The sequence below is a fragment of the Diaporthe amygdali genome, assembly GCF_026229845.1.
Source record: "Diaporthe amygdali strain CAA958 chromosome Unknown NODE_4_length_2575358_cov_65_588622, whole genome shotgun sequence".
Lineage (NCBI taxonomy): Eukaryota > Fungi > Ascomycota > Sordariomycetes > Diaporthales > Diaporthaceae > Diaporthe > Diaporthe amygdali.
This window is the reverse complement of record NW_026517024.1, coordinates 1,900,866-1,923,015: the sequence shown is the minus strand read 5'-3', so window position 1 is coordinate 1,923,015 and position 22,150 is coordinate 1,900,866. Positions and strand designations below refer to the sequence as shown.

General features: G+C 53.8%; 6 protein-coding genes across 6 annotated transcripts; 3 read left to right on the top strand and 3 right to left on the bottom strand.

Annotated features, from left to right (window-relative positions):
- Positions 1-494: 494 nt before the first annotated feature.
- J7T55_008778 (tRNA synthetases class I (C) catalytic domain-containing protein) lies at positions 495-3,002 on the top strand (the record flags this gene model as incomplete). Its single annotated transcript, XM_053139131.1, has 3 exons — positions 495-1,527; positions 1,615-1,734; positions 1,825-3,002. The coding sequence occupies 3 exons, from the start codon at positions 495-497 to the stop codon at positions 3,000-3,002; spliced, it is 2,331 nt and encodes a 776-aa protein (XP_052998051.1).
- A 786-nt stretch (positions 3,003-3,788) lies between these two features.
- Positions 3,789-4,576, top strand: J7T55_008777 (uncharacterized protein; the record flags this gene model as incomplete). The annotated part of the gene is made up of 2 exons (XM_053139130.1): positions 3,789-4,110; positions 4,194-4,576. 2 exons carry the CDS (start codon positions 3,789-3,791, stop codon positions 4,574-4,576), a joined length of 705 nt encoding a protein of 234 aa, XP_052998050.1.
- A 155-nt stretch (positions 4,577-4,731) lies between these two features.
- On the bottom strand, positions 4,732-6,155 carry J7T55_008776 (endo-1-4-beta-mannosidase C; the record flags this gene model as incomplete). Its single annotated transcript, XM_053139129.1, has 3 exons — positions 4,732-4,932; positions 5,011-5,189; positions 5,252-6,155. 3 exons carry the CDS (start codon positions 6,153-6,155, stop codon positions 4,732-4,734), a joined length of 1,284 nt encoding a protein of 427 aa, XP_052998049.1.
- A 711-nt stretch (positions 6,156-6,866) lies between these two features.
- Positions 6,867-10,079, bottom strand: J7T55_008775 (RNA polymerase II Mediator complex subunit Sin4; the record flags this gene model as incomplete). The annotated part of the gene is made up of 6 exons (XM_053139128.1): positions 6,867-6,924; positions 6,998-7,877; positions 7,940-9,121; positions 9,173-9,422; positions 9,481-9,844; positions 9,904-10,079. 6 exons carry the CDS (start codon positions 10,077-10,079, stop codon positions 6,867-6,869), a joined length of 2,910 nt encoding a protein of 969 aa, XP_052998048.1.
- Positions 10,080-11,883: 1,804 nt separating this feature from the next.
- On the top strand, positions 11,884-13,916 carry J7T55_008774 (dhs-like nad fad-binding domain-containing protein; the record flags this gene model as incomplete). The annotated part of the gene is made up of 2 exons (XM_053139127.1): positions 11,884-12,319; positions 12,394-13,916. The coding sequence occupies 2 exons, from the start codon at positions 11,884-11,886 to the stop codon at positions 13,914-13,916; spliced, it is 1,959 nt and encodes a 652-aa protein (XP_052998047.1).
- Positions 13,917-15,566: 1,650 nt separating this feature from the next.
- Positions 15,567-20,824, bottom strand: J7T55_008773 (uncharacterized protein; the record flags this gene model as incomplete). The annotated part of the gene is made up of 5 exons (XM_053139125.1): positions 15,567-15,963; positions 16,023-20,127; positions 20,183-20,273; positions 20,331-20,357; positions 20,411-20,824. 5 exons carry the CDS (start codon positions 20,822-20,824, stop codon positions 15,567-15,569), a joined length of 5,034 nt encoding a protein of 1,677 aa, XP_052998046.1.
- Between the last annotated feature and the right edge of the window lie 1,326 nt (positions 20,825-22,150).

Here is a 22,150-nt window from a genome sequence, read left to right as displayed (position 1 = left end):
AGATGTGATCATATCGAATCTGCCTCACCGTGACTCAAGTATATCTGTTTAAATTTAGAACAGCTGTTAGACTGTCGTAGGAACACAGACGGCGCGTGGGAACGGCCTCACTAGCAGGACCCCTATCCCTCCACCATTTTGCTGTGTTGGAGCTCTTCTAGAAAACACCCCACCCCACCTTAACTTGCGACCCTCCTTCACCTGTCATACTGTGACTCTCCTATTGTGACTCAAAAAAGGCGACCCGGATGAGCCACGTTTCCAGATGTTCGAGGTCGAGCAATAGCCTTAATATATTGCGCCATTCTTCCTTCCCTTCCTTTGGCCGCTGCCCTTCTTTATTTGTCCATTCATTAAGCCTGCCCAAGAACCTTCCGTCACACGCCCGCACAGCTCATCTTCTCACGCGAGGAAGCCAACCGTCGAATTGCATACTGAGCGAGAGGAACAACTCGATTTCTAGGTCTTCTGCAGCCAGGCTGTTCCTCGCCAAGATGTCGACGAAACAACCCACCTGGACGCCTCCCAAACCCCTCGCCGATTCCGTCAAGCTGCCCAACCTTTCAGTCTACAACTCCCTGACGCGCAAGAAGGACAAGTTTGTACCAATCGACCCCGAAGGAAAGACTGTGCTTTGGTATACTTGCGGTCCCACCGTCTACGATGACGCGCACCTGGGGCATGCGCGCAACTATGTCTCTACAGACGTTGTTAGGCGCATCGTGAGAGATTACTTTGGCTTCAACGTGAAGTTCGTAATGAACATCACCGATATCGACGACAAGATCATCCTGCGCGCGCGTCAGCAGCATTTGCTGGCAAACTTCCGAACAGAGCACCCCAATGTCGACGAGACTGCCGTATCTACGGCCCAGGCGGCTTTCACATTCTATTTGAAGAAGAATCTACCTCTCCTTCCCGCCGAAACGACTCCCGATTCGTACAGCTCAGAGACAGACAAGGCATACGCAAGGGTTCTGGCAGGAAAAGCATTGGCAGGGGACAACGAGACGCCAGGTGACAAGGAGGCCAAACTGAAAATGCACATAAATACGGCCAAGTCGGCTGCTACAACCCTGCAACAAGGCTCCTCGCTGGCGCCCGACCAATTTTACGACGGCGCGGAGGACGTACTATTACCGTACCTGGACTCTTTGCATGGCGCTACTGTCGACTCGAAGGACTATGCGATCTTCACGAAGCTGACCAAAAAGTTCGAGGACCGCTTCTTCGAGGACATGCATGCTCTGAACGTTCTGGATCCCGAGGTTCTGACCCGAGTAACCGAGTATGTGCCTGAAATTGTGTCTTTTATTGAGAAGATCATAGCCAATGGTTTCGGATACGCCACCTCCGACGGCTCGGTATACTTCGACATAGCTGCTTTCGAGAAGGCAGGCCACGCTTACGCCCGCCTCGAGCCCTGGAGCAGGGGCGATACTGCCCTGCAGGCCGATGGTGAAGGGTCGCTCGCGTCTAAGACCACGGTAAAACGTAACGACGCTGATTTCGCCCTGTGGAAGGCAAGTAAGGCTGGGGAGTTTTCATGGCCTAGTCCATGGGGAGACGGGCGTCCAGGCTGGCATATTGAGTGCTCGGTTATGGCTTCTGAAGTTTTGGGCGAAAAGTTGGATGTCCATTCTGGAGGCGTCGATCTTCGGTTCCCGCACCACGATAATGAGCTGGCCCAATCAGAGGCATATTGGAACAGCAAAGAGCAGTGGTCAAACTTTTGTAAGTGAATCTCTGTCCGGCTAGGCAATCCCCAGAGTCATATCGGTGCTGGTGTATTATCTGAAGAGTTGCTAACATGGGACATTCAAGTCTTGCATATGGGTCATTTGTCGATCGCAGGCTCCAAAATGAGCAAGTCACTCAAAAACTTCACCACAATCAGGTCGGCGCTTGCGAAAAAGGAGTGGACCTACCGAAGTCTCCGTATTGCTTTCTTGCTCGGTGCGTGGGAGAGCGGCATTGAGGTGACTGACGAGATCCTTCGCACGACCGCATCTTTCGAGGACAAGATGAACAATTTCTTCTACAAGAGTACGGATATTGCGAGGAATCAGCAGAACGGAAGCAGTGCGTCTGCTAGCAAGGGATCTGAGGAATCAGGAAACGATCAGAAGGTGTTGGCTGCTTTGGAGAAGACCAAGCAAGATGTCGACGCTGCTTTCGCGGACTCGTTCAACACACCTGCGGCGATGAGGGCAATCTCTGAGCTTGTGACCGAATTCAACTCGGCCGGGGCTGTTTCAGATGAGACGACGCTCACCCTTGCACGATGGATAACAAGGATTCTCACGATCTTGGGTCTAGATGCAAAGGGCGACTTGAATGATGTATCCCGAGTAGCCTGGTCCGGCGTCGGTATTCCCTCAGAAGCAGAAGCGTTTGTGTACCCTGTTTCGCAACTGCGCGATCAAGTGCGACAAGCTGCTCGGACCAAAGATCTGGACCACGCTTCTTTGGTCCAGATAGCGGAGAAGGTCAAGCCTACAGAATCGGCCTCCAGCGAGTCTGCGAAGAAGTACGAGCAGGTATTCACACAGTTCCAAGCCGACGTCCAGAAACTAGCCAGCGAGAAGGCAGCAGCCAGCGACATCCTCGCTCTTTGCGACCAGCTGCGCGACACACGCTTGTGGGATCTGGATATTTACCTCGAAGACCGCGACCCGCCACTGCCGGCATTGGTCCGGCCTATCGACCAGACCATCAAGCAGGCCAGGGAGGAGCGCGAGCAAGCGGCCGCTGCCAAGGCTGCGCAAAAGGCAAAGAGAGAGGCGGAGGAGGCGGAGAAGAAGAAGCTGCAGGACGAGAAGGCCAAGCTCAGCCACCTCGAGATGTACAAGACAGAGGAGTACGTGGAGTGGGATGAGAACGGCATACCGACCAAGGACGCCAAGGGCGAGGAGGTCACCAAGAGCAGGAAAAAGAAGCTGCAGAAGGACTGGGAGAGGCAGAAGAAGCTGCATGAGGACTGGCTCAAGCGGCAAGCATAGAGCTGAGTAAAGACGACGGGGATATTTCCACCCTGCGGGATATCCAATAGAAATTTCTAAGTCATCTCTGCGGAAAGACCTTTCAATAGGGATAATCCCAAAAACAACCAAAGTTACAACCCCCGAAAGGCAAAGCCAATTGCTAGGCGCTTGAAACGTGGGTTTCTCTGCATGACTTTGGCATGCCGTCTGTCTGTTTAGGATCAGTAGCTCTTGCGGCAGAGTAGAACCATAGACCTGGAGACTGTCCTCCATAGTGACGAAAATTGTGACTATTTCGAGCCTTTCTCGACCACATCTGTCAATTGTAACACACGCAACGATGACCACTTCACGTCCCAACACGGTCATCCTGTGACCTGGACAAATTCTACCTGGATGCCCTCTTGCGCTTTGATCCGTAAGATCCAGCAGCTAAGCCCATAGCCCCTGTCCCTTTGGAGGTCATCCTACAGCTGGCTGTTCTACAAGGTGAGAGCGTTTGCATTTGCCCTCTCCGGCATCTCACCTGCATCAGGTAAGTCGTGCAGCTTCGCACAATTGAATCACACCGGATGAGAAATCCATCTCTGTTGCGTGACGTAGTATATCTCCGAGCTCCGCAGGCTATCGGTGCTTATGAAGATACTTATGCTCACGCTTACTATCTTTGAAGGCAGCTAATTTATTCAAAAGGAGCCGATTCTGACACATATTACCAAGAGTGACCTGTTAGGCAATTCGGGTTTATTTGCGTTTGTTGTCTGTTAACACAAAAAACATAAAGATCTCTTTACTTCAAAAGTCATGGATGATATGATCCGTGTCCGCAAGGCAGGCCCAGAGGATGCTGACGCCGTCACCAAGGTCCTGATAACGGCCATGCCTCAAGACCGCGGGTGGTATGACTATCGATTCCCCTACCGCGAGGATCATCCCGACGATCACTCGAAGTTCTCGGGCATCCTCGTCAAGACGTGGATCTCGCCCGAGTTCGACGACTTGGTGGTCCTAGTGGCCGAGTGCTGGGACGCCTCGGCCGGGCGCTGGGAGGTGGCTTCGTTTGCGGTTTGGGACTTGACTTACCTGAACATCAGGAAGTTCGGTGTCGGATACAAACCGGCAAGTGGTGAGTCATCTCTCGCGCATTAAATCTTTAATTTTCTTTTAAGCTTTTTGAGTTGAACATGCTGACACCGAGCAAATTCCCAGCCGCAGACATCCTCGCCCAAGCTGGCGCGGGGACCCGAAGGGATGCGAACCCGTCACACGCGAGGGAACACTTCCGTGCGTACTACGAGGGGCGCACGGCTTTTCTGGACTCTCGCTTCGGGACAGAGCAAATGCACCTGCAGGCATTGGGGACGCACCCTTCATACCTGCGGAGGGGCTTGGCCAGGAGATTGTGTCAGTGGGGGATGGACCAGGCTGCGAGGGATGGCGCGGTGGTCACACTTGTGGCGAGCCCAATGGGACGGAATGTCTATCCTCGACTTGGATTTGAGGAACTCGGGATCATCACGGTACAGGTAGAGGGGGAAGAGGAGAAGACGGAACTAACTGCCATGGCCTGGGATCCGAAGAAGCACTCCTAGGGATTTCGCGCTCAGATATGGCCACAGGGAAATTGCCCTGGGTCTTTAAGCATTGAGAATCTCTACGTGGGGACCATCAATATTGAGCAAATTCATCTCATATCACTTGTTGACTTTGGTTTCATTCTTCTACTATTTGCTAGAGTCTGGAGTAACTACCTCTTGAAGAGACGGCTACCTCCATCCGGGGAAGCCGGGCAAGGCACGACCGGCAAGGAGGCATTCGCACTAATATTTACGCCCTGGCTCAGCTTGACGGAATGCTGGTGGATAAGCTGGATACGGCTATCCGTGTAAGGCGAATACTCAGGGTTGCCATACTGCAATGTGAAGCCATCGGTATGGTTTACAAATACCTGGAACATCGGAACTCTGTCAGCCTTGCATCCCGCTTCCAAGCATGATGGCACACTATATAGAGATGATCTACTTACGCTGCAGTCAGGAACGTTATGCCCGAACAAGCTCCAGAAGGCGTCGCCAGCGGCCACCGAGCTCTGCTCAATGACCTTGAACCAGTCGGCCAAGGAGTCGCCGTTGGGCGTGGCCCCTCCGTCCGTGGACCCGACCCAGTCATACTCACCGGCGAAGTAGCTCTTGTTGACTGAAGCAACTGGACGTCAAAATTAGTATCGAATGCTCTTTTTACATAGTCTTCATGGAATATGTACTCACCTAGGTCCAAGCCCTTCTGCAGCTTCGCGATGCTGATCGGATAGAAATGGTCCGAGAATATGTCTACATCCTCCGCTCCCAGATGAGTCTGGTTCACCCCGTATGTCCCATCAACAAACAGTTTCTCGGGTGCCAGGCTCTTCACATAGGCGGCAATATGCTCAACCCACTCAGTCGGGACATTCATGTCTGCCCAGACGGGGCCCGCAAGCTCGTTCCCACTCTCGTAGGCAAAGATCGTGGGATCCTCAGCGTACGTCAGATTCGTATAGGGATTGACGTGCGTCAGCAGTGTATGGATATATTCCTTGAACGAGTCCACGATCGTCTCATTGGTGTAAAACTGCTGGATGAGCGGGTTATTCGCGTCCGCGGCCTGCGTGAGGTTGAACCCGGCCCAGCGCAGGAAGTTGTACTTGCCACCATGATAGTAATCATAGTTATCAGTGAGCGGCACCAGCAGGCGCAGGCCAAACGCCCGCGCCTGGAAGACAGCCCAGTCGATGCTCTCAAACGCCTGCTCGTTGACCACGCCCTCCTCGGGCCACACGCTGAGCGGGTTCCCCGTGCTGACGCCCAACGTGTGCGCGCGGATCATGGTCCCGCCCAGGGCCTTGACGATGGCCATCACCTCCGTGGTGCGCCCCTTGGTCGGGTAGCTCGCGTTGGAGGGGCTGTAGAACGGCTCGCCCGCGGGCGGGATAACGTTCTCGTCCAGCCCGAGCCAGTACACGTTGGGCCCGACCGCCTTCCACGGCTCCCCGTTCAGCAGGAGCGCCGAGCCATCGCGCGTGATGGGCAGGTTGCTGGTGTCTGCCCTGGCCCTGAGCCTGTGGCGTCTGAGCCTGTGGTCATCTGCAGAAGCTGTTGCCGCGATGGCGAGGAGGAGGGACGTTAATCTCATGGCGGCTGTTGGTGTGCGAGGGCCAGAACCAGTCAATGCTTTGATGTAAACCAGGGACTTAACGAAAGCAGGGTGGTGAACGAGAATGCATTGCATCCGTGCGGCTCATGGCGAGGGAACAGGGCATGGCTTTTAAAATATGTCAGTTAATTCGCCTCACTGCTTTCATTGTGAATGCTCACGAACCAGCTACTTGGGTACACGGGTGGAGAGGTGCCTAGTTCAACGCCCGAGTCTGCCGCTAGAAGGGGTCAAGTACGTGTGCACAACCATGACCGGAGGGCCGACTCGGGAAGTAATTGGGAAATTTGTGTGCAATTTGCGCGTAAATTCCCCAGATTTCCAGAAAGTCCGCATCATGGACGAGGGTCAGGGGAGATTTGGAGTGGAGGGCCGTTCATGGGCCGGGGTCCAGTAGCGGCGGAGGGGACATGTCCGCGGCTGGAAGAGGTCGCCTTCAGGGGTACGACTTGCGAAGTACTGACTGTCTGGAAGCTCATGCCTTGAGCAGCTACCACCGCCAATACTTTCGCCTTGGAAAGCAAGAGGTGACCGGTGTAGATACTTTTCACATGGCATCAAAGGAATGAATATCGACGATTGGATATTGATGGTAATTGTGCAACATCCGCCTGATATACATATCGCTATCCCAAAATAATCTGCCCAAGCTCGCCAAGATGCACCTGCAATGACAGCAATGCCTTTAAATCACCAGCTCGCCTGACGGAAGAAGTCCCCAACCTCCTCCACAGGCACACTTCCTCTGCTGTGACAACACAAACGTCATGCCCGGCTTTTGACCCAAGGCATCTTCCATGATAGCACAACACCTCACACACCTCCGCCACGCCGGTCCAGTCACGGCATCCGCGTCCGGCTGCTGCTGCTGCTGCTCGTGCTGCTCGTGCGGCCGGCGCACATTGTCTCCATCGGCTACCTTTGGCGATTTTGACGCCGTCAGCTCCACACGCTTGAACGTATCAACATACTTGCCCTGTGCCTTCCTGGCCGCCAGCCTCCTCGGGTCGTCCTCTACTTCTAGCAGCTGGAAGTCCGTGAAGAACAGCCCAGATCGGTCGGTCGAGGCCACCAAATTCTTGAGGTCAGTGTCAAAGAACTTTTTGATCACTGGTAGGAATTGAGGAGGTGGATTCTCGGCGAGGAGCATGTTGAGCTCACAGTGCGCCTGAGCTTTCTTGATGGCGGCGTCAGGGGGAGGCTGATTGGGCTTGCCGGACTGTTGCTGCTGTTTCTGTGCTAGGATAGCCAGGGATGCCTGGTAAGCCTGCTTGATGTCCGCACTTAGAGTGTTCAACAATTTGTCTATCTCCTTGACCTTGATGAGTGTGGTTGTAATGTATCTTTGCATCTTGAGATAAGCCTGTTGGACAGCAATTATACTTTGGCTCACGTGCGAGTCTGTTGAGTTGTGCAAGGACGCATTCCTGTCCCAGTACTGGGTAGCCTGGGCGCTCATTGCTTGAAGATGACCAAGACGTTTGCAGGTGGCAACGAGGAAGCCCCTCGTTGAAGAGCAAAGCAATAAGTGCAGGCAAACGTCGTTCTTAGACTTGAGATAGGCAGTCATCTCTGAGAAGCGCTGAGGGGTGAGAAGCTCCATGAACTTCGGGTCATCGCGCAAGATGAACAGGCTATCCGTCAACCAGCACAAAAGGTCCAATGCCCACTTCGCGCAACCGGTAAGTGCGTCAACCACCTCTGGAAACCAAGTCAGCATAAGAGACATCTTCCAAGTCTATAAAAAGAAATTGATGACTCACCGGGTTCGTCGAGTGGCGTCCATTTCTCTTTGGCCGGGTTCACAGAAGAATTGCTGGCTAGGGTTATGAGGATGACGATGTGCCTGATGTTGAGGCCGAGCATGGCAAACTTGCTGATAAAGGACCTGGGCCTGAATTCGCCTTGGAAGCCGAGGTGGTTCAGCAGACCGAAAACGGTCTGCAGCTGCATGTTTCTTATTAATGCGTCGTGATGAGAATCTTCGGAGTAGTCAACATTGACATTCAGCATGAATACCAGTGTTGAGACCAAGTCGTGTAGGAATCGAGGATGCTTGTCCACGAAGGGTCTGGCGGCGGCCAGCACGTCGTCACAATTTGTGCCTTGGTGAGCGGCGTTGGCGGCAGCCAGTGTTAGCCCAGCCAGTACAGCGTCGTACAGAGGATCCTGCCTTGTTGAGCCGATCTCAGCCACTGGGTATTTCAAGCTGCTCCACTTAAGCTTTCCATTCTCGCAGACCTGTGTGACCGAGCAATTATTCGGGGAGATAGTCATCTGGACACAAGGTTTTTCCTCGTCATTTAGAAGGAAGCCAGCCTGGTGAGGTACCATGATTACACTATGGTTGTCCTCGTTGGCCATCTCTGCCATCGTCGTGCGGTCTCTGAATTGGACAGTTCCGTCGCTGAAACCGATGCAGATGATCCTCCCCAGCTGAGTAGTCTCGACAGAGACAACTATCTTATTGATGACGATCGAGTCTCGCTTTCGAAGTCGTGTCATGGGATGGAGAGATGACGCCGATCCTGTCTTGGAGCCTCGTTGTTCGAAAGCGGGATGCAGCTGTTGAGGCTGGTCTGTGAGGATGTCCCAGCGATCGATGATACTTTGGTACTCGACGTTATAATGATTCTGCGCCGTGGGCACGTGTGACCTGATGGTCAGGATGGTGGCTGGTAAAGCGGACTTCGTTTTGACATCCACGACAGGCGGAAATACCTCCAGATACGAGATTTGATCCATGGATGCATCCAGATGTGACTCAACGAGGCCTGGTTGTAGCCAGCTCGTCCCAGTGATATGCTCTGCCTTCAGTGAGGGCTTGAGGGGCAGACTGCCGGGTGGGATCTGCTTGTCTTGAGGCTGCGAAACGCCCCAACTGATCTCTGCTTGGACAACTTTCAACTGTCTCGCCGCTGTGGCGACAACAACGATCAATCTACCTGGCCGGATGTTAGCTACCGACGTGATTTCTGGGTTCTCTTGAGTCTTACCCCGATCTGAGCACATGGCGGCATGGGTGATGAGGTCGTCAGAGGAAGATATGCTCTCCATTTCCAGTTGCGTATCCAATACGATATTGTTGTTCTGGGAATAGAACAACTTGAGAAACCCATTGGCTGTAACGCATACCAATGCGCTCTTCTGCGGATTGGGATGCCATGGGCCGCCAGCTTGTACTATGTTGTTGTTATACTGGTATTTCCCGTTCTCACGAACAGCTGGTCCATATGTGACATTAAACTGCACTTTGGATTAGGTACTCAGGCTGCTGCAGTATGGGGCGGGAGGGAGTAATTACCTGTCTGTTCGGCGATATGAACAGGGGCAGCCAGTAGCAGCCGACTACAGAAAAGAGATCGTCGGGGGTATCTGCGTCCCACTTTCTCGTTATGACAGAGGCCCTGTTAAGGCTAATATGAAAGGACAGAAGACAGACTCGGCCATAGGCATCGATGACGGCCAGCTCCGGGATGTTGGTGGGGGCCCAAGCCAGGTGAACAATGGGCCCTCCAGGAAGCGTGGGCGAGAAGATGGAACACGGGTAAGGCTCGCTCAGCTCCCAAGACGCATCTGAGGGGTTGGTACGAGCGCACTGCAGATTGATGTGGGTGCCATCTGGAGAGATGGAGGCGATTGTACCGGTCTTTGAGCAAGAGATGCTCCTGATCTGGGTGTCAAAAGTGGATATGGTTGAGCGGGAGAGAGGGCAAGGCTGACTTACCGACAACAGCCCCGACTCCGCATCTCGTCTACTCGCTGCTGCAGCTGCTTGCTCGGAGGGCGAGTGGTCAAGGGGAGCACCTCGTCGCCAAACAGGTCATCGTCCATGTTGGGCATGGCAGCACCCAGCGGGCCCATGTGGTCGTCCAACATCATGGGCATCTTGGAGGAGGTCATCTGTGAGCATAAGCTCCAGTTCTAGGCCTGGGCGACGTGCTGCAACCGACAGATGGCTGGTATGGAGTGTGCATGGGGCTGATCAATGAGTTACAGGCTGCAACACGAGGTCTGCTGTCCCCGAAAAGGCGTCTGGTCTGAAAGCTAGGGAAAAAGCATCATCGGGTCCGGCATTGAAACAATGGGGTATCTGTGAAATCGGCGGTAGGTCACTGTTGAAGTCCAAAGGTGGTTGCAGACAGTAGCAGATAGGCGTTGGCTGCTCAGAATAGCATGGCTCAAATGCTAGGCTGAGCTCTGTGCTGTTAGACCAACAGGGTTGCCGAGTGTGGTTGAATTTGCTGACTAAGGGGTGCATGTCGTCGCAGTCTGGCCCTCGACGATTTGGGGGCAGTTGGTCCCAGCTTCTCCAGCCTTGCGTCGAGGCCCACCAGTAAGCGCGCCATGTACTGCTGCACGTATTACGCAGCACGGAGTACATGCATTGCCAGTAATGTACTGGACAGAGACGCCCCTACCCCTGCCGACAGGCGACGTGCGTTGGCGGATCTGCACCAATCCCTGCATTTTGACTGCCAAAATAAAAGAGGTACAGAAAAAGAATGGGCACCGTTTCCCAGCAACCAAAAGCGGACCGAGTAATAGATTGATCAATGACCCATAGTTGCGCCAACGCTGAGGGATTATTCGAATATCCTTTGCCATCACCAACGGTTCACTCGTCCTCTCTAGTCTTGATACAGTCAGTCGCGGCAGTCCTGAAGATCATGCTGCTGGCATGCCCAACACTACTGCCGTTTCAAGCTAGACCTGTCTCGATTTATCTCGAGGGGAAACGGTACGGGAGCGTGCTGTTCCTGCCCTTGTTACATAGCACGTACCGTTAGTACATGCGACCGCGTAGACTGCATAGCTTGTAAGACTAAGACGCCTGCGCCTGCGCCTGCGTGCCTTGAAGCCTGCGTCATGGCAATTTACAGACCTGCTGTACCGAATTCTTCCTGCTTTCCAACCATCCAAAATTGGGTACAAGAAAAAAGGCTGCCTTGACCTGTACTGTAGCGCAGTGGGTTGATTGATTGCTTTCACTCAATTTACAGTAGGCACAGACCCACGGCACATCCAGAGAGCCAGCCCATGGAGAAACGGAATGCGATTGCAAGCCAAGTAAGTCACTGGCAGGGCCCAGGTGACCCTCGTCCCGTCTGGTCTGGTCTGTCTGCTCTACTGTGTATGGTATTCTGTTTCTGACGACTTACATCAGCGGCTAGTCGGGTACCAAGGCGTCGGTATGCAATGCTGCACCAGCACATGTACCCTTTCTCAGCCCAGGTACTAGGGAGGGTGGGCCAGCACTACCTTTGCAATCCTGGCACGCGCACTGCAGCCTTCCAAGGTTGGGGTACCTCTGCCGGTCCCCCAGGCCTTATTCGAGGTCGCCTCCATTCGCCCTTCATTCTTTCCCAAGACCCACGCCCCGTCACAGTCGCAGTCGCCGTCGCCGTCGACCGACACCACCACCGACCGACCGTAATTCACCTCAACCGCTCCAAAATTTTCAGACGCCCTATTGTTCTTGTTACAACACAAACACAATCACCGCACCTCACACAATAGGCAGATACCATGTACAATACTAGCGCCATGGCTTAAAGACAGAGCGACCGACCACCTTCCGGCCCACCCATTCACGCGGCACCCTGTCTTCTCTCCTTTCCACCTTCCCGAGGTCTCTTGACTTTGTATCACTGCAAAGTCTCGCGGCGCGTCAATTGCCTGCCAGCCAGGCATCCACACGAGCGCCATGGCCTCTCCAGACCGACACCATACCTCTCCTCCTACATCACCTCTCTCGGCCCTCTCGCACACGCCCTCACCCTCGTCGCCTTCCTCGCCTCTGTCGATCCTGTCCAAATCGCCGTCGCTGTCACCGGCCGCGCCCGCCAACATGGACGTCGCTACACGTTACCCGTCCCCCAGTTCTACTGCCACCCAGTCAGGAAGTGCCTCGCCTCTCAAGCTGCTAGACAGCCAGGAGATTCAGGTCCGCACCGACGACGCACCCCCTCCCCCCAAGAGGCGCAGGCTCGCACCGCCCAAGCCCCGGACTACCGAATACCTGGACCTCGACAACCGCGACGAATTTGCCGAGATTCACTTGGAGCGCTTGCTCAATACCTTACGGCGCAAGAAGAAGATCGTGGTCATCGCCGGAGCTGGAATCTCTGTCTCAGCCGGGAGTATGTCTCCCCTCTTGGCGTCATCTCGTTTCAAGGCGCTCTTCCCCAAGCATCCGAGCTAACTGCTTGCTTAGTACCCGACTTTCGATCTAGGGAGGGCCTCTTTAAGACCCTCAAGGACAAACACAAAATCAAGGGCGGCGGCAAATCTCTCTTCGACGCCTCAGTCTACAAGGACGACAAGTCTACCGAAGAATTTCATAAGATGGTTCGCGACCTGTCAAGCCTGACAAGAGAGGCCAAACCCACACCATTCCACCACATGCTAGCAACAATCGCCCAAGAGGGCCGCCTGATGCGTCTCTACTCCCAGAATGTCGACTGTCTCGACACATCCCTGAAGCCTCTGGCGACCAACATACCCCTAAACACAAAGGCTCCTTGGCCCATCACAATACAACTCCACGGCGGTCTTGAGAAGATGCAGTGTACCAAGTGTAGCCACGTGAACAACTTCGACGGCTCACTCTTTCAGGGCCCCGAGCCTCCATTATGTGATGAGTGCAGAGAGGCCGACTTCGTGCGCACTGAATTCGGAGGGAAGCGGAGCCACGGAATCGGGCGTCTCAGACCACGAATGGTTCTGTACAACGAGTATAACCCAGATGAGGATGCAATTGGCAAAGTTTCTCAAGCTGACCTCCGACGGGTCCCCGACGCCGTCATTGTCGTCGGCACGAGCCTCAAGGTACCTGGCGTGAGGAGGATTGTCAGGGAGCTGTGCCAGGCGACCCGCTCGAAGCGAGACGGTTTTACGGCTTGGGTAAACCTTGAACCCGTACCACAAGCCCCGGATATGAAGGACCTATGGGATCTGGTGGTCCGTGGGAAATGTGACGACATCGCTGGTCTCCTCAACTTTCCTCACTGGGATTGTGATACTGAAGATATCGGGAAGAAGGAAGAGTACATGGTGTCTGGATCAGCTGAGAAAGAAGTCGAGTACCAAGAACGCTGCAGCCGCGATAGAATCGACGTGTTGCTGGCCAACAGGAAACGCTCTTTCGATCAATCTAGCGATACAGAGTCCAGAGCAGGCGATGTACCCGCAGTCAAGTCGATACTCGTCGACAAGATACAAGGCACACTGCCGACGCCAAGTGCGAGCCCCAGACAGGGAACACCACAGCCTCGCAAACCACTACCAAAAGGCAAGATCAAGCAGAGCACGCTCAGCTTTGGTAGCCAGTCTGCCACTGCTGAAAGTGAAGCGAAACCTGCGAAAGTCACGAAGCCTCGAAAGCCCCGGCAACCAAAGAAAACCAAAGACGCGAAGCCCAATAATGGAATCAACCAAGCATTCAAGGCAACCAAGACTGTCACAAAGGTCGGCAGGCCGAGCAAGACGCTCGGCAAGCAAATCAAGAGTGAGCCTGTGTCCCCCAGAATGTCCTCACCACTGGAGAACAAGCGCGACCTTCCCAATGCTCTCCCATCGCTGCGACCAGAAGCCAAGGATCATGGGAAGCTTCCCTACCTTAATGTCGCAGCCTCGTCCAGCGAGCTGAGTTTTGTCAGCGCAACAAGCGACTTGGTGGGGGAAAACACAGTCATTTCAAACTCAAAGCCACGCGGAATGGAGAACCTGATGGATTAGAGCTCTTCTCGGGACATTTTCCTGCTCCGACCAGACCTAGGTTCCCCAGGAACTGGTCTTGCATGTGATACTACAGGTCAAATTCTCTCAGCCTCTCAGGTGTCTAAGGAGGCTGGATTCCATGACCCACCACAATGTGTGAGACTCAGATCCTTCAGTCCGTCGGATAGCTTCAGCAGCCAGACATCTGCAGGCCTTACCGAAGAGCAATGGTTTCCTTGGGCTTTGTCAAAGGCAGCATAGGCTTTCTTCAACGGGGACTTGGCAAATGGACACCAAACATTCAGCCGGGGAACCGGTCTGCGGTTTTTGCCAGTTGGTACGCGAGAACCAGCTGTAGCCGGCAGTGTTTGCCCTGCAGGGTGCCAAATAGCCATTGCATTGTACGAAATTTCCACCCATAGCTACTGTTCATAGGACGCATCGTCCCGTGGGTTGCTTCTGAAAGAAAAGTGATCATGGAGGGTTAGAGTTTTGCCTTACCAGCGAGGCGTTGTGTTTGTTGGTACGGGCGGGTGCCCGTCCACGGGTAAATACACACAACAAGTACATAAGGAGTTTTGATGGTATACCTATAGATCCAAGAAGGATGGGACACGTGCTGTAGCAGTGTTCGTAAAATGAAGCTCAAGTCGAGTAATCCTCAGTTGCTCCATGGTGCCTTGTGATAAAAGATTGCATTTAAAGTATGGCATATATATGCGTGCCCGATCGTCGAGGTGAAGCTCTTGCATCCTCAGTCAATTTTTCCTTTGCAGGCTCTGACCTAGAGGTCTGCGGGCTCTGCGTGGACTCGAAGCCGCTGACTCTCAATGGATACCCTGCCACTAACTCGACCGTCGTGCGCGCCTCCAGGACCATCTCCAGGGCATGTATTCGAGGTGGCCATGCCCCACACTCCACGCGGCGTCGGTCATCTGGCACATCATACACACACACATGTCACGTGTCTCGCACGTTCCAGGGAAGGCTCTTGGTCTGCTCTGAAGGTCGTCTTTGATTCGATCCTCGATCCAGTTTTAACTTGGACAGGGCTAGTTATGGATAGCAACCCCCACCCACCACCCTTACCAAACCCAAGGCTCGTCTATCGTGTGATGAGACAGCAGTTGTCCCCAGACAAAAGAACACGCCCAGACCACACGCGGGCCTCATTCGCTCGATAGTCATGAGCAACACTTCATAGTCCTGTAGCCGAATCTAGTGCTTTATGAAGTAATACAGACTGAACCCACCAATTTTTTTCTCGGCCACCAATGACAAGGGTGATGACTACTCACCCTCTGTAGGTTGAGCCATGTGTCTGTCAAAAGAAAAGCCATGCTTGTGAAAACCGTATGCCTAATCCATGCGACTCTGGGTATGACTTAGTTTATATAAACTCCTCACAGCCGAAAAACGCCAAAATGGACATCATCTCAGTACGCCTAAACAATGCTTCTGGTTCATTAGCCCACAGGCTCAAAAGCCGACAATGTGTGAGTTGCTTGTGTAGAAGATCAAAGTGTCTTATGAGCATTGTGTCGCCCATGACACGGCCTCGCATTCCAATACGACATGGTTTAAACTCATCGAGATGTCCTCGAGTGCCAGCCTAGCCTGGGTGATTTCCGGCCACAAGCCTCCTTGTTGCTCGTATTGCCAGCGTCTCTAGTACGGGCTGGGCCGGTGTTGATTACTTGGTGACCACGATGGCCTGCCGCGGTCGGCGAGACCTCGGTCGGTCAGAGAACGATCCCGGTCTTTCCTAAAGCTCAGGCGGTCTCCGTTCTCATAAGCACGGTGTCTGTAGTCGCTTTGTCGGTATTCACGCCGGGTGTCTTCACTTGGGTCGCGACGCGCCTCCTTACGCGCTTGACGATGTGCTTCATCCTCATCGTCGATCTCACCGTCTTCGAGATCGTCTCGCTTCTTGGCTGATTTTTTGTCTCCGCCTTCTCTCTTGTCCTTTCCTTTGTCCTTGTCTGTGAGTGTTCGGTACATTTTGGCGAGCTTGTCACCTGTCACCTCAATTTCGCCGATGGGCCAGACAGTAGAGAGGAAATCCCTGTATCACGGTTAGCTGGTCTGCTACGTATCTGCTTCCTAGGGGTTGATCGTGATTACCAGAACTGGGGCATCAATCCGTCGAGCTGCTCAGCAGGGAGTCCGGCATCCTTCAGACCAGTAAGATGATTACCAATGTGTCGGAGCTCAGTACCCATTATTTTGGCACGCTCCTTCGCCGATGCGATGTGATCCTGTGTCGTATACATAATACGCTTGAAGTTCCCCCGAACTGGCTTCAACAAAGACCAGATCAGCTGTTCGTTGTCCTGTACATCAAGTTTGTTGTCGTCGAGCTCCATTAAGCGGTTGAATCGCTGAACAGCTTCCTCACGTCTTCTATTGAGACGATCAAGAGCCTCGGAATCAAGCTTCGTGCGAGCCTTGTCGTCCTTGGCATGCTTATCCGACCCATGTCTGCTGTCGCCATGTGCATGGTCCATTCGCCGATGCTTGCTGTGGCGGTCCTCGTAGTCGTCTGTATGCTTCCTCTTGTGCTCGGGCCGAGGAGTGCCACGTTCGTCCGCGATGCTCCGAGATCTATGATGATCGCTATGCAGACGCTCTCTATTGCGGTCTCTATTGTGTCCAGATTTCTTGATGAGTTGAGGGGCTGGAGACCCTGAAGCAGAGTGAACGTCGCTGCGGCGATGCCCATTCAAGACGAGGTTCTTCTTACTGCGATGGTGATTTTCGACCGCTTTCTTGGCGGCGGCATCGTCAGAGTACTTCGCCATCAAGACGGAGAGCAGGTATTCGGATCGGCGGACTAGGTGGACCGCACCCGGGGACTGGATGCTCTTGTCGTCACCCTTCTTGCGCTCCTCTTTCTTGTCCACACGATGCTCCTCTAAGAAGAATTTGTCGTGCATCTGCAGGTCCGAGTCATCCCTGATTTGAGTCCATGCTCCGAAGCCGTATCTGTCAATGCCGATCAACAGCATGCCATCCTCCCGAGCTCCCCATTCGCAGGTGTAGTGTGCGGCCTTCGCAGCCTCGGGCAAGCGGAAAGTGAGGGGATTGGCATGCTCGCCCAGTACGTTGCGAAGAAGTTTCAGCTGAGGAGGCCTCTCAACAACAGTTTCAGCGTTGACCTTCCTGACTTCCCCGAAATCAACAAGCACGGCCTTCTTGTCCTTCTTGGCCAGTGACTTGCCTGTCCGTTCTTCTTCCTCGCGAACTTTCTCGTTACTGAGGTCAACAGCGGTTTGACTGTGACCAATGAGATCGTCGATGATCTCATGAAGAAAGTCACGGTCACGGTCAGATAAGCGAGCCTCGTGGACTACTTCGTCACCGCGATCGTCCATTGAGCCATAGCGAAAGAAGGCACGAATCAGATTGCGAGTCTCCTTCTCGTTTAATGGCCGCCTTGGGTCGGAAAGGAGAGCACGCTGCTCCTCGAGTTCTTCAAGCTCTTGCCTCTCACGCTCTCGTTTCTTCGCCAGTCGGTCGGCCCTGTCAGCGTCTGACCCCTTCTTAGCGCCCTTTAATGCAGCCTTTCGAGGTGCGTTCTCTTCCATCGCCTTGGCGAGATAGGCATCGTTCTGTTTCTTCTCCTCATCGGCCTTGATGACAGCGAGCTGGTCGGCAGGAATGATCTGATCCCAATCGAGGGCCATCTCGTCGACTTTGACGTCGGTGACTTGCATCCAGTTGTCCCAGTCGATTCCTCCTGAGCTGAGGTTGAGCTTATCATCGACGGCAGTCTTAGTCTCTTCCGCCTGCTCCAGAATGGCGTCGATGTCGAGCTTTTCCAGCTTCTCTTGATTACCAGACTGCTCAAACAGGTTCTGAGAACGCATCTTCAAAATCATCTGGATGTCTTCGGACGTCTTGGCCTCATCTACCTTCACGCCTCGTTCCTGGAACTTCTCGCGCAGAGCCTTGCCCTCGTCAGTCACGCCAGCCTGTATCGTGAGATACTCCAAGAAAAGCTTGTTACGAGCCCTCTTGACGACCTCTTCTTCAATAGTCTGTTTTGCGACAAGACGGTACACACTGACAGGCCTCTTCTGGCCGATACGGTGTGCTCGAGCCATGGCTTGAAGGTCGGCCTGAGGGTTCCAATCTGAGTCATAGATGATTACAGTGTCTGCTGTCATAAGGTTGATTCCGAGACCGCCAGCCCGCGTCGAGAGAAGGAAGCAGAAGTCATCGCTGCCTTCGGCGTTGAAATGGTTGATGGCCAAGCGCCGAGGCCCAGCAGGAATGGTACCATCGAGTCTCTGGAACGGGTACCCACGTATACGCAGGTAATCCCCAAGTATGTCCAGCATCTTGACCATTTGGCTGAAAATCAGTACTCGGTGGTTATCTTTTTTGAGCTTGGTCAAAAGCTGGTCAAGCAGCATCATTTTGCCACTGCTTGTGATCAGACCCTTGATGTGATCCTCTCGGCGCGTACTGCCATTCAGCACCCGTTCCTCAGCTCCTTGAAACATGTATGGATGATTGCTGATCTTCTTCAGCTCCATCATGATGTTCAGCAGAGACTGCTTTTGGCCGCTAGCATCCGTGAGCGCCGCGTAGTTGCGTGTCAGAATGTTCTTATAGTAATCCAGCTGCACATCAGATAGCTCCACCCGAATGATCTTTTCCGTTTTTGGCGGCAGGTCGGACTCAACTGTCTCCTTGGTTCGACGGAGGATGAATGGAGCAATCGCCTTATGCAGCTGACCAAGCTTTTCCTGGGTCTGCCGGCGCTGCTCCTCATCCTTCTCCTCGTCAATGACTTCCTGTTTCTCTGACTGTCCGAGAAGCTCTAGTTCCTCGTCGATGAGAACCTTGCCCGGGTTCAAAAAGTCCAGCAGGGCGGACAGCTCGGCCAGATTGTTCTGGATAGGTGTGCCAGTGATTAAGACCTTGCAAGGAACGTTGAAGCTCACGAGCTTAGCGTAAAGCTGCGACTCCCGGTTCTTCAACCGATGAGCTTCGTCGACAGCAAGCACTTGCCACTTGATGGTCTTCAAGAAATCCGAGTCAAGAAGAATGTAATCATAAGAGGTGACAAGAACGTTGAATTTTGTCTTCTTCGGATTGTTGTTGACCATAAGCTCATGTTCGCGAATGGTTGAGCGCGCGGCTTCGGGGCCCAGATAGACGACATAGTTCAAGTCGGGGGCCCAATGATTGAAGGTATCACACCAGGCCGGAATAACACTGAGTGGGGCGACAACTAGGAATGGACCTTCTTGGTCACGGTCATTGCGCAGCCAGCTGAGAAAGGATACACTCTGGACAGTCTTTCCCAGGCCCATTTCGTCGGCGAGGATGACATTGTTGCTCCGGGTCCAGTTGAGTGCAAGGAAGTTCAAGCCCTTCATCTGGAACTCTCGCAGTTCCCCATTCGTAATGTAAGACGGCTGATGCTCAAGCTTGGTCATACGGCCTCTCGTGTCGGGGTTCGACTCCTTTCGATCTGATTGCCAGCTCCGTTGTGACCGATCGATGAACTGGTCAATCTTGTCTTGGGCCCGCTCGCTAACATCGGCAGCTGTCTCCCAGGTGCACTCGTCATACTGCAGGCCTTTCCATTTGATCAGATACTCGGTGTCCTCCTCACCATCACGCACGGCGACAACGCGCTCGACATTGGTGTAATCCTCGAGGGCCTCGTTCTCGCGCTCACGGTCGAGGATGTACTGCTCCCTTTGCTCGGGGCTGATATCGTCTTCTTCATATCGCATGCTCAGTTCGAATTCGACGAACTTCCTGTAGTAGTTCTCCAGCCGGCGAAAGCCTCGAAAGCCTGCGACACTCTCGGTGGTTTCCCATGTGTCATGCAAATGGGACATGCCTTGCCATTTGATGTAATACTTGAAATCATGTCGGGTCAGATCTGGACTCCACTCGGCGCCTTCTTTCAATTCGTGCCGAATGATCTTTTCGATGTAGGGCGAGTTATCCTCTAGCTCAGCCCCTGCCCAGTGGGCTGGGGTGTCCGAGTCATCATCTAGCTCAGCTTCGCTCTCTTGATAGGCGCCAGCCGTGACCTGAGCAGCTCTCCGGCTGTTCCACCTCTTCTCGACGAGCGCCAATGCAGGTTGCGCAACAGCTTGTCGACGAGCTTTCTTTTGCATCGCGCGGGCTCGAGCGCCGCCGTACGTGTCAGAGTCGGAATCATCAACCGATGTATGCCGCAGAGGGGTGTCTCGTTTCGAGGCTAGTAGGGTAGTCGTTAGAGATGAAAGGACGCAGACGTGTCGCATTTGGCTTACAAGGCAACGATCTTTCCGTCCGTCGCTTCTTAGCAACTCTCCGATGAACGATAACGGAGTCGGATTCTGAACTTTCCTCATCTGCGCCGACCTAGACAACGACGCCATCAGTAGACGGACCAACCAAGCAGCATTCGAGGGAGCTCACAATCATCTTGCGCTGTTGCGGACGGGACTATTGTATCTGGTCAGCACAGCAACCTGTGACGCGTCACTTGAGGGACTAACACTTCGTCTCAGGCCATAGAGTTCCGGATTCTCCCTCATGTAGTCTTCCTCGAGGCTGGCGCCGGCCTTGCGCTTGGAAGCTGTCCGGGAGTCGTCAGAAGCAGACGCGGCACCCGCATCCGGGCCATTGCTGCGAGGGGAAGCTGGACTGTCGACCACTTCATCGAAGTCGGCATCATCAGAGGCTCCATTGTTACTAGGGCTTGATGCTCCATCAAAATCATCGGCCGGCCCATCGAGAGCCGTCGAGTCGAAGTTGTTCGCAGAATCGGAGGAGGGAGAAGCGACGTCGGGGGCCTGGACGTCGGACAGATCGCTGTCGCTGGGCTCTGGGTCGAGTAGTTGAACAGCAACGGAGTTTGCGACGGGCGACACATGTCCATTGGCCGGACTAGATTCTGGTGAGGCAGACATGGTCACCGAGGCTGGCGAGGCTGCCTGCTGTAAGACGACGATGTCAGTCAAGATTTTCCGCGGAGAGAGCGTGACATGGCCAGTGGACACGTCAGCGATACCAGAGGCGACCGCGGTACGAGCGTTCCCGTAAGAAAAGAGTAGAGCGCGATCCGCCTATTGAGCTTGTCGCATCCACCGGGGGGTAGCCGATGGAGACGAGGCTGATGGATGATGGCGGGCAATTGACGGCGCCTCGCGAGCAGGGCAGGCGTTCCGAGGCAATAGACGCATCGGCATCATCAGCAAGAAGCTAATCCATCAATTGCCAGTGCTTCAGAGACCTTCGACAGCGACATATGGCCGACTATCAGGGGTCATGCACCCAGAGCCGATACGGATTTGGATGACAAGGCACGAGGCAACGACAAGCAGACAGCGCAGTGAAGAGCCGACCGGCATGGGCATGGTGGGACTTACAAGTCATGAACCGATGACTCCCAGGCAGCAGAGAGAGCCGAGAGCAGAACGAGCGTGTTGGAGTCCAGAAGAGTGGATGGGATGGTGTTGTGGACTGGGGGAGCTCTCTCTTGGTGGGAGTCCCAATGTCACGGGTGGATGTGAGAAGATGGGCAACTGGAGGAGTCGGTCGGGTAAGGTAATTTTGAGAGTGCAGAGCAGTGGGCGAAAAGACAGTGGACATTTCCCGAGCCGGGTTCTCTAGGCCACCTTTGCAGGCTGCGCCTGCGGCATGCAAGGGTGGTCAGAGCTCTGTGCTAACAGTCCACAGCTGGATCTCGGTGTCCTCATGATAGTATTTGTCGTCCTTCACCCTGGCTCCTGCTTTCTCCAACGCCCGTTCTCACAGGTAGGCACCTGAGCGCATCCACGCAGGTAGCGAAGCAAGTATCAATACCCAGTTGTCTGTATACTGAGTAGACCACAAGGTCCCTGCCAAGGTACATAGACAGATGGATAGTGCAGCATCAGCCTGGTGACGGAACATCAAGCGTGTCTGGTTATCGCAGACCGGTTGGGACGCTCCTACGAAGTAGCGCCTAACTAGCAACTGCAGTAAAGCAGTTGGTTGTCAAAAGCATCATACCATATACCCACTGTTTTGCTTTCACTCTGTTTTGGGGAAGAGAATATCTAGGTCGCATGCCAGGGAAGACTTGAATCTGTCTTGATTCTACAATGGACGTGAAAGTCCACGATATTACGATGTCTCTGGTCTGTCAGATGATACTCCAGGGTGCATCAAGTAGTGCTACGGTGGTCTTGAAATCGGGGAGACTGACAAACCTGAGTAGTCTTAGTCACCTGGCAAGAACTGTTATAACAACA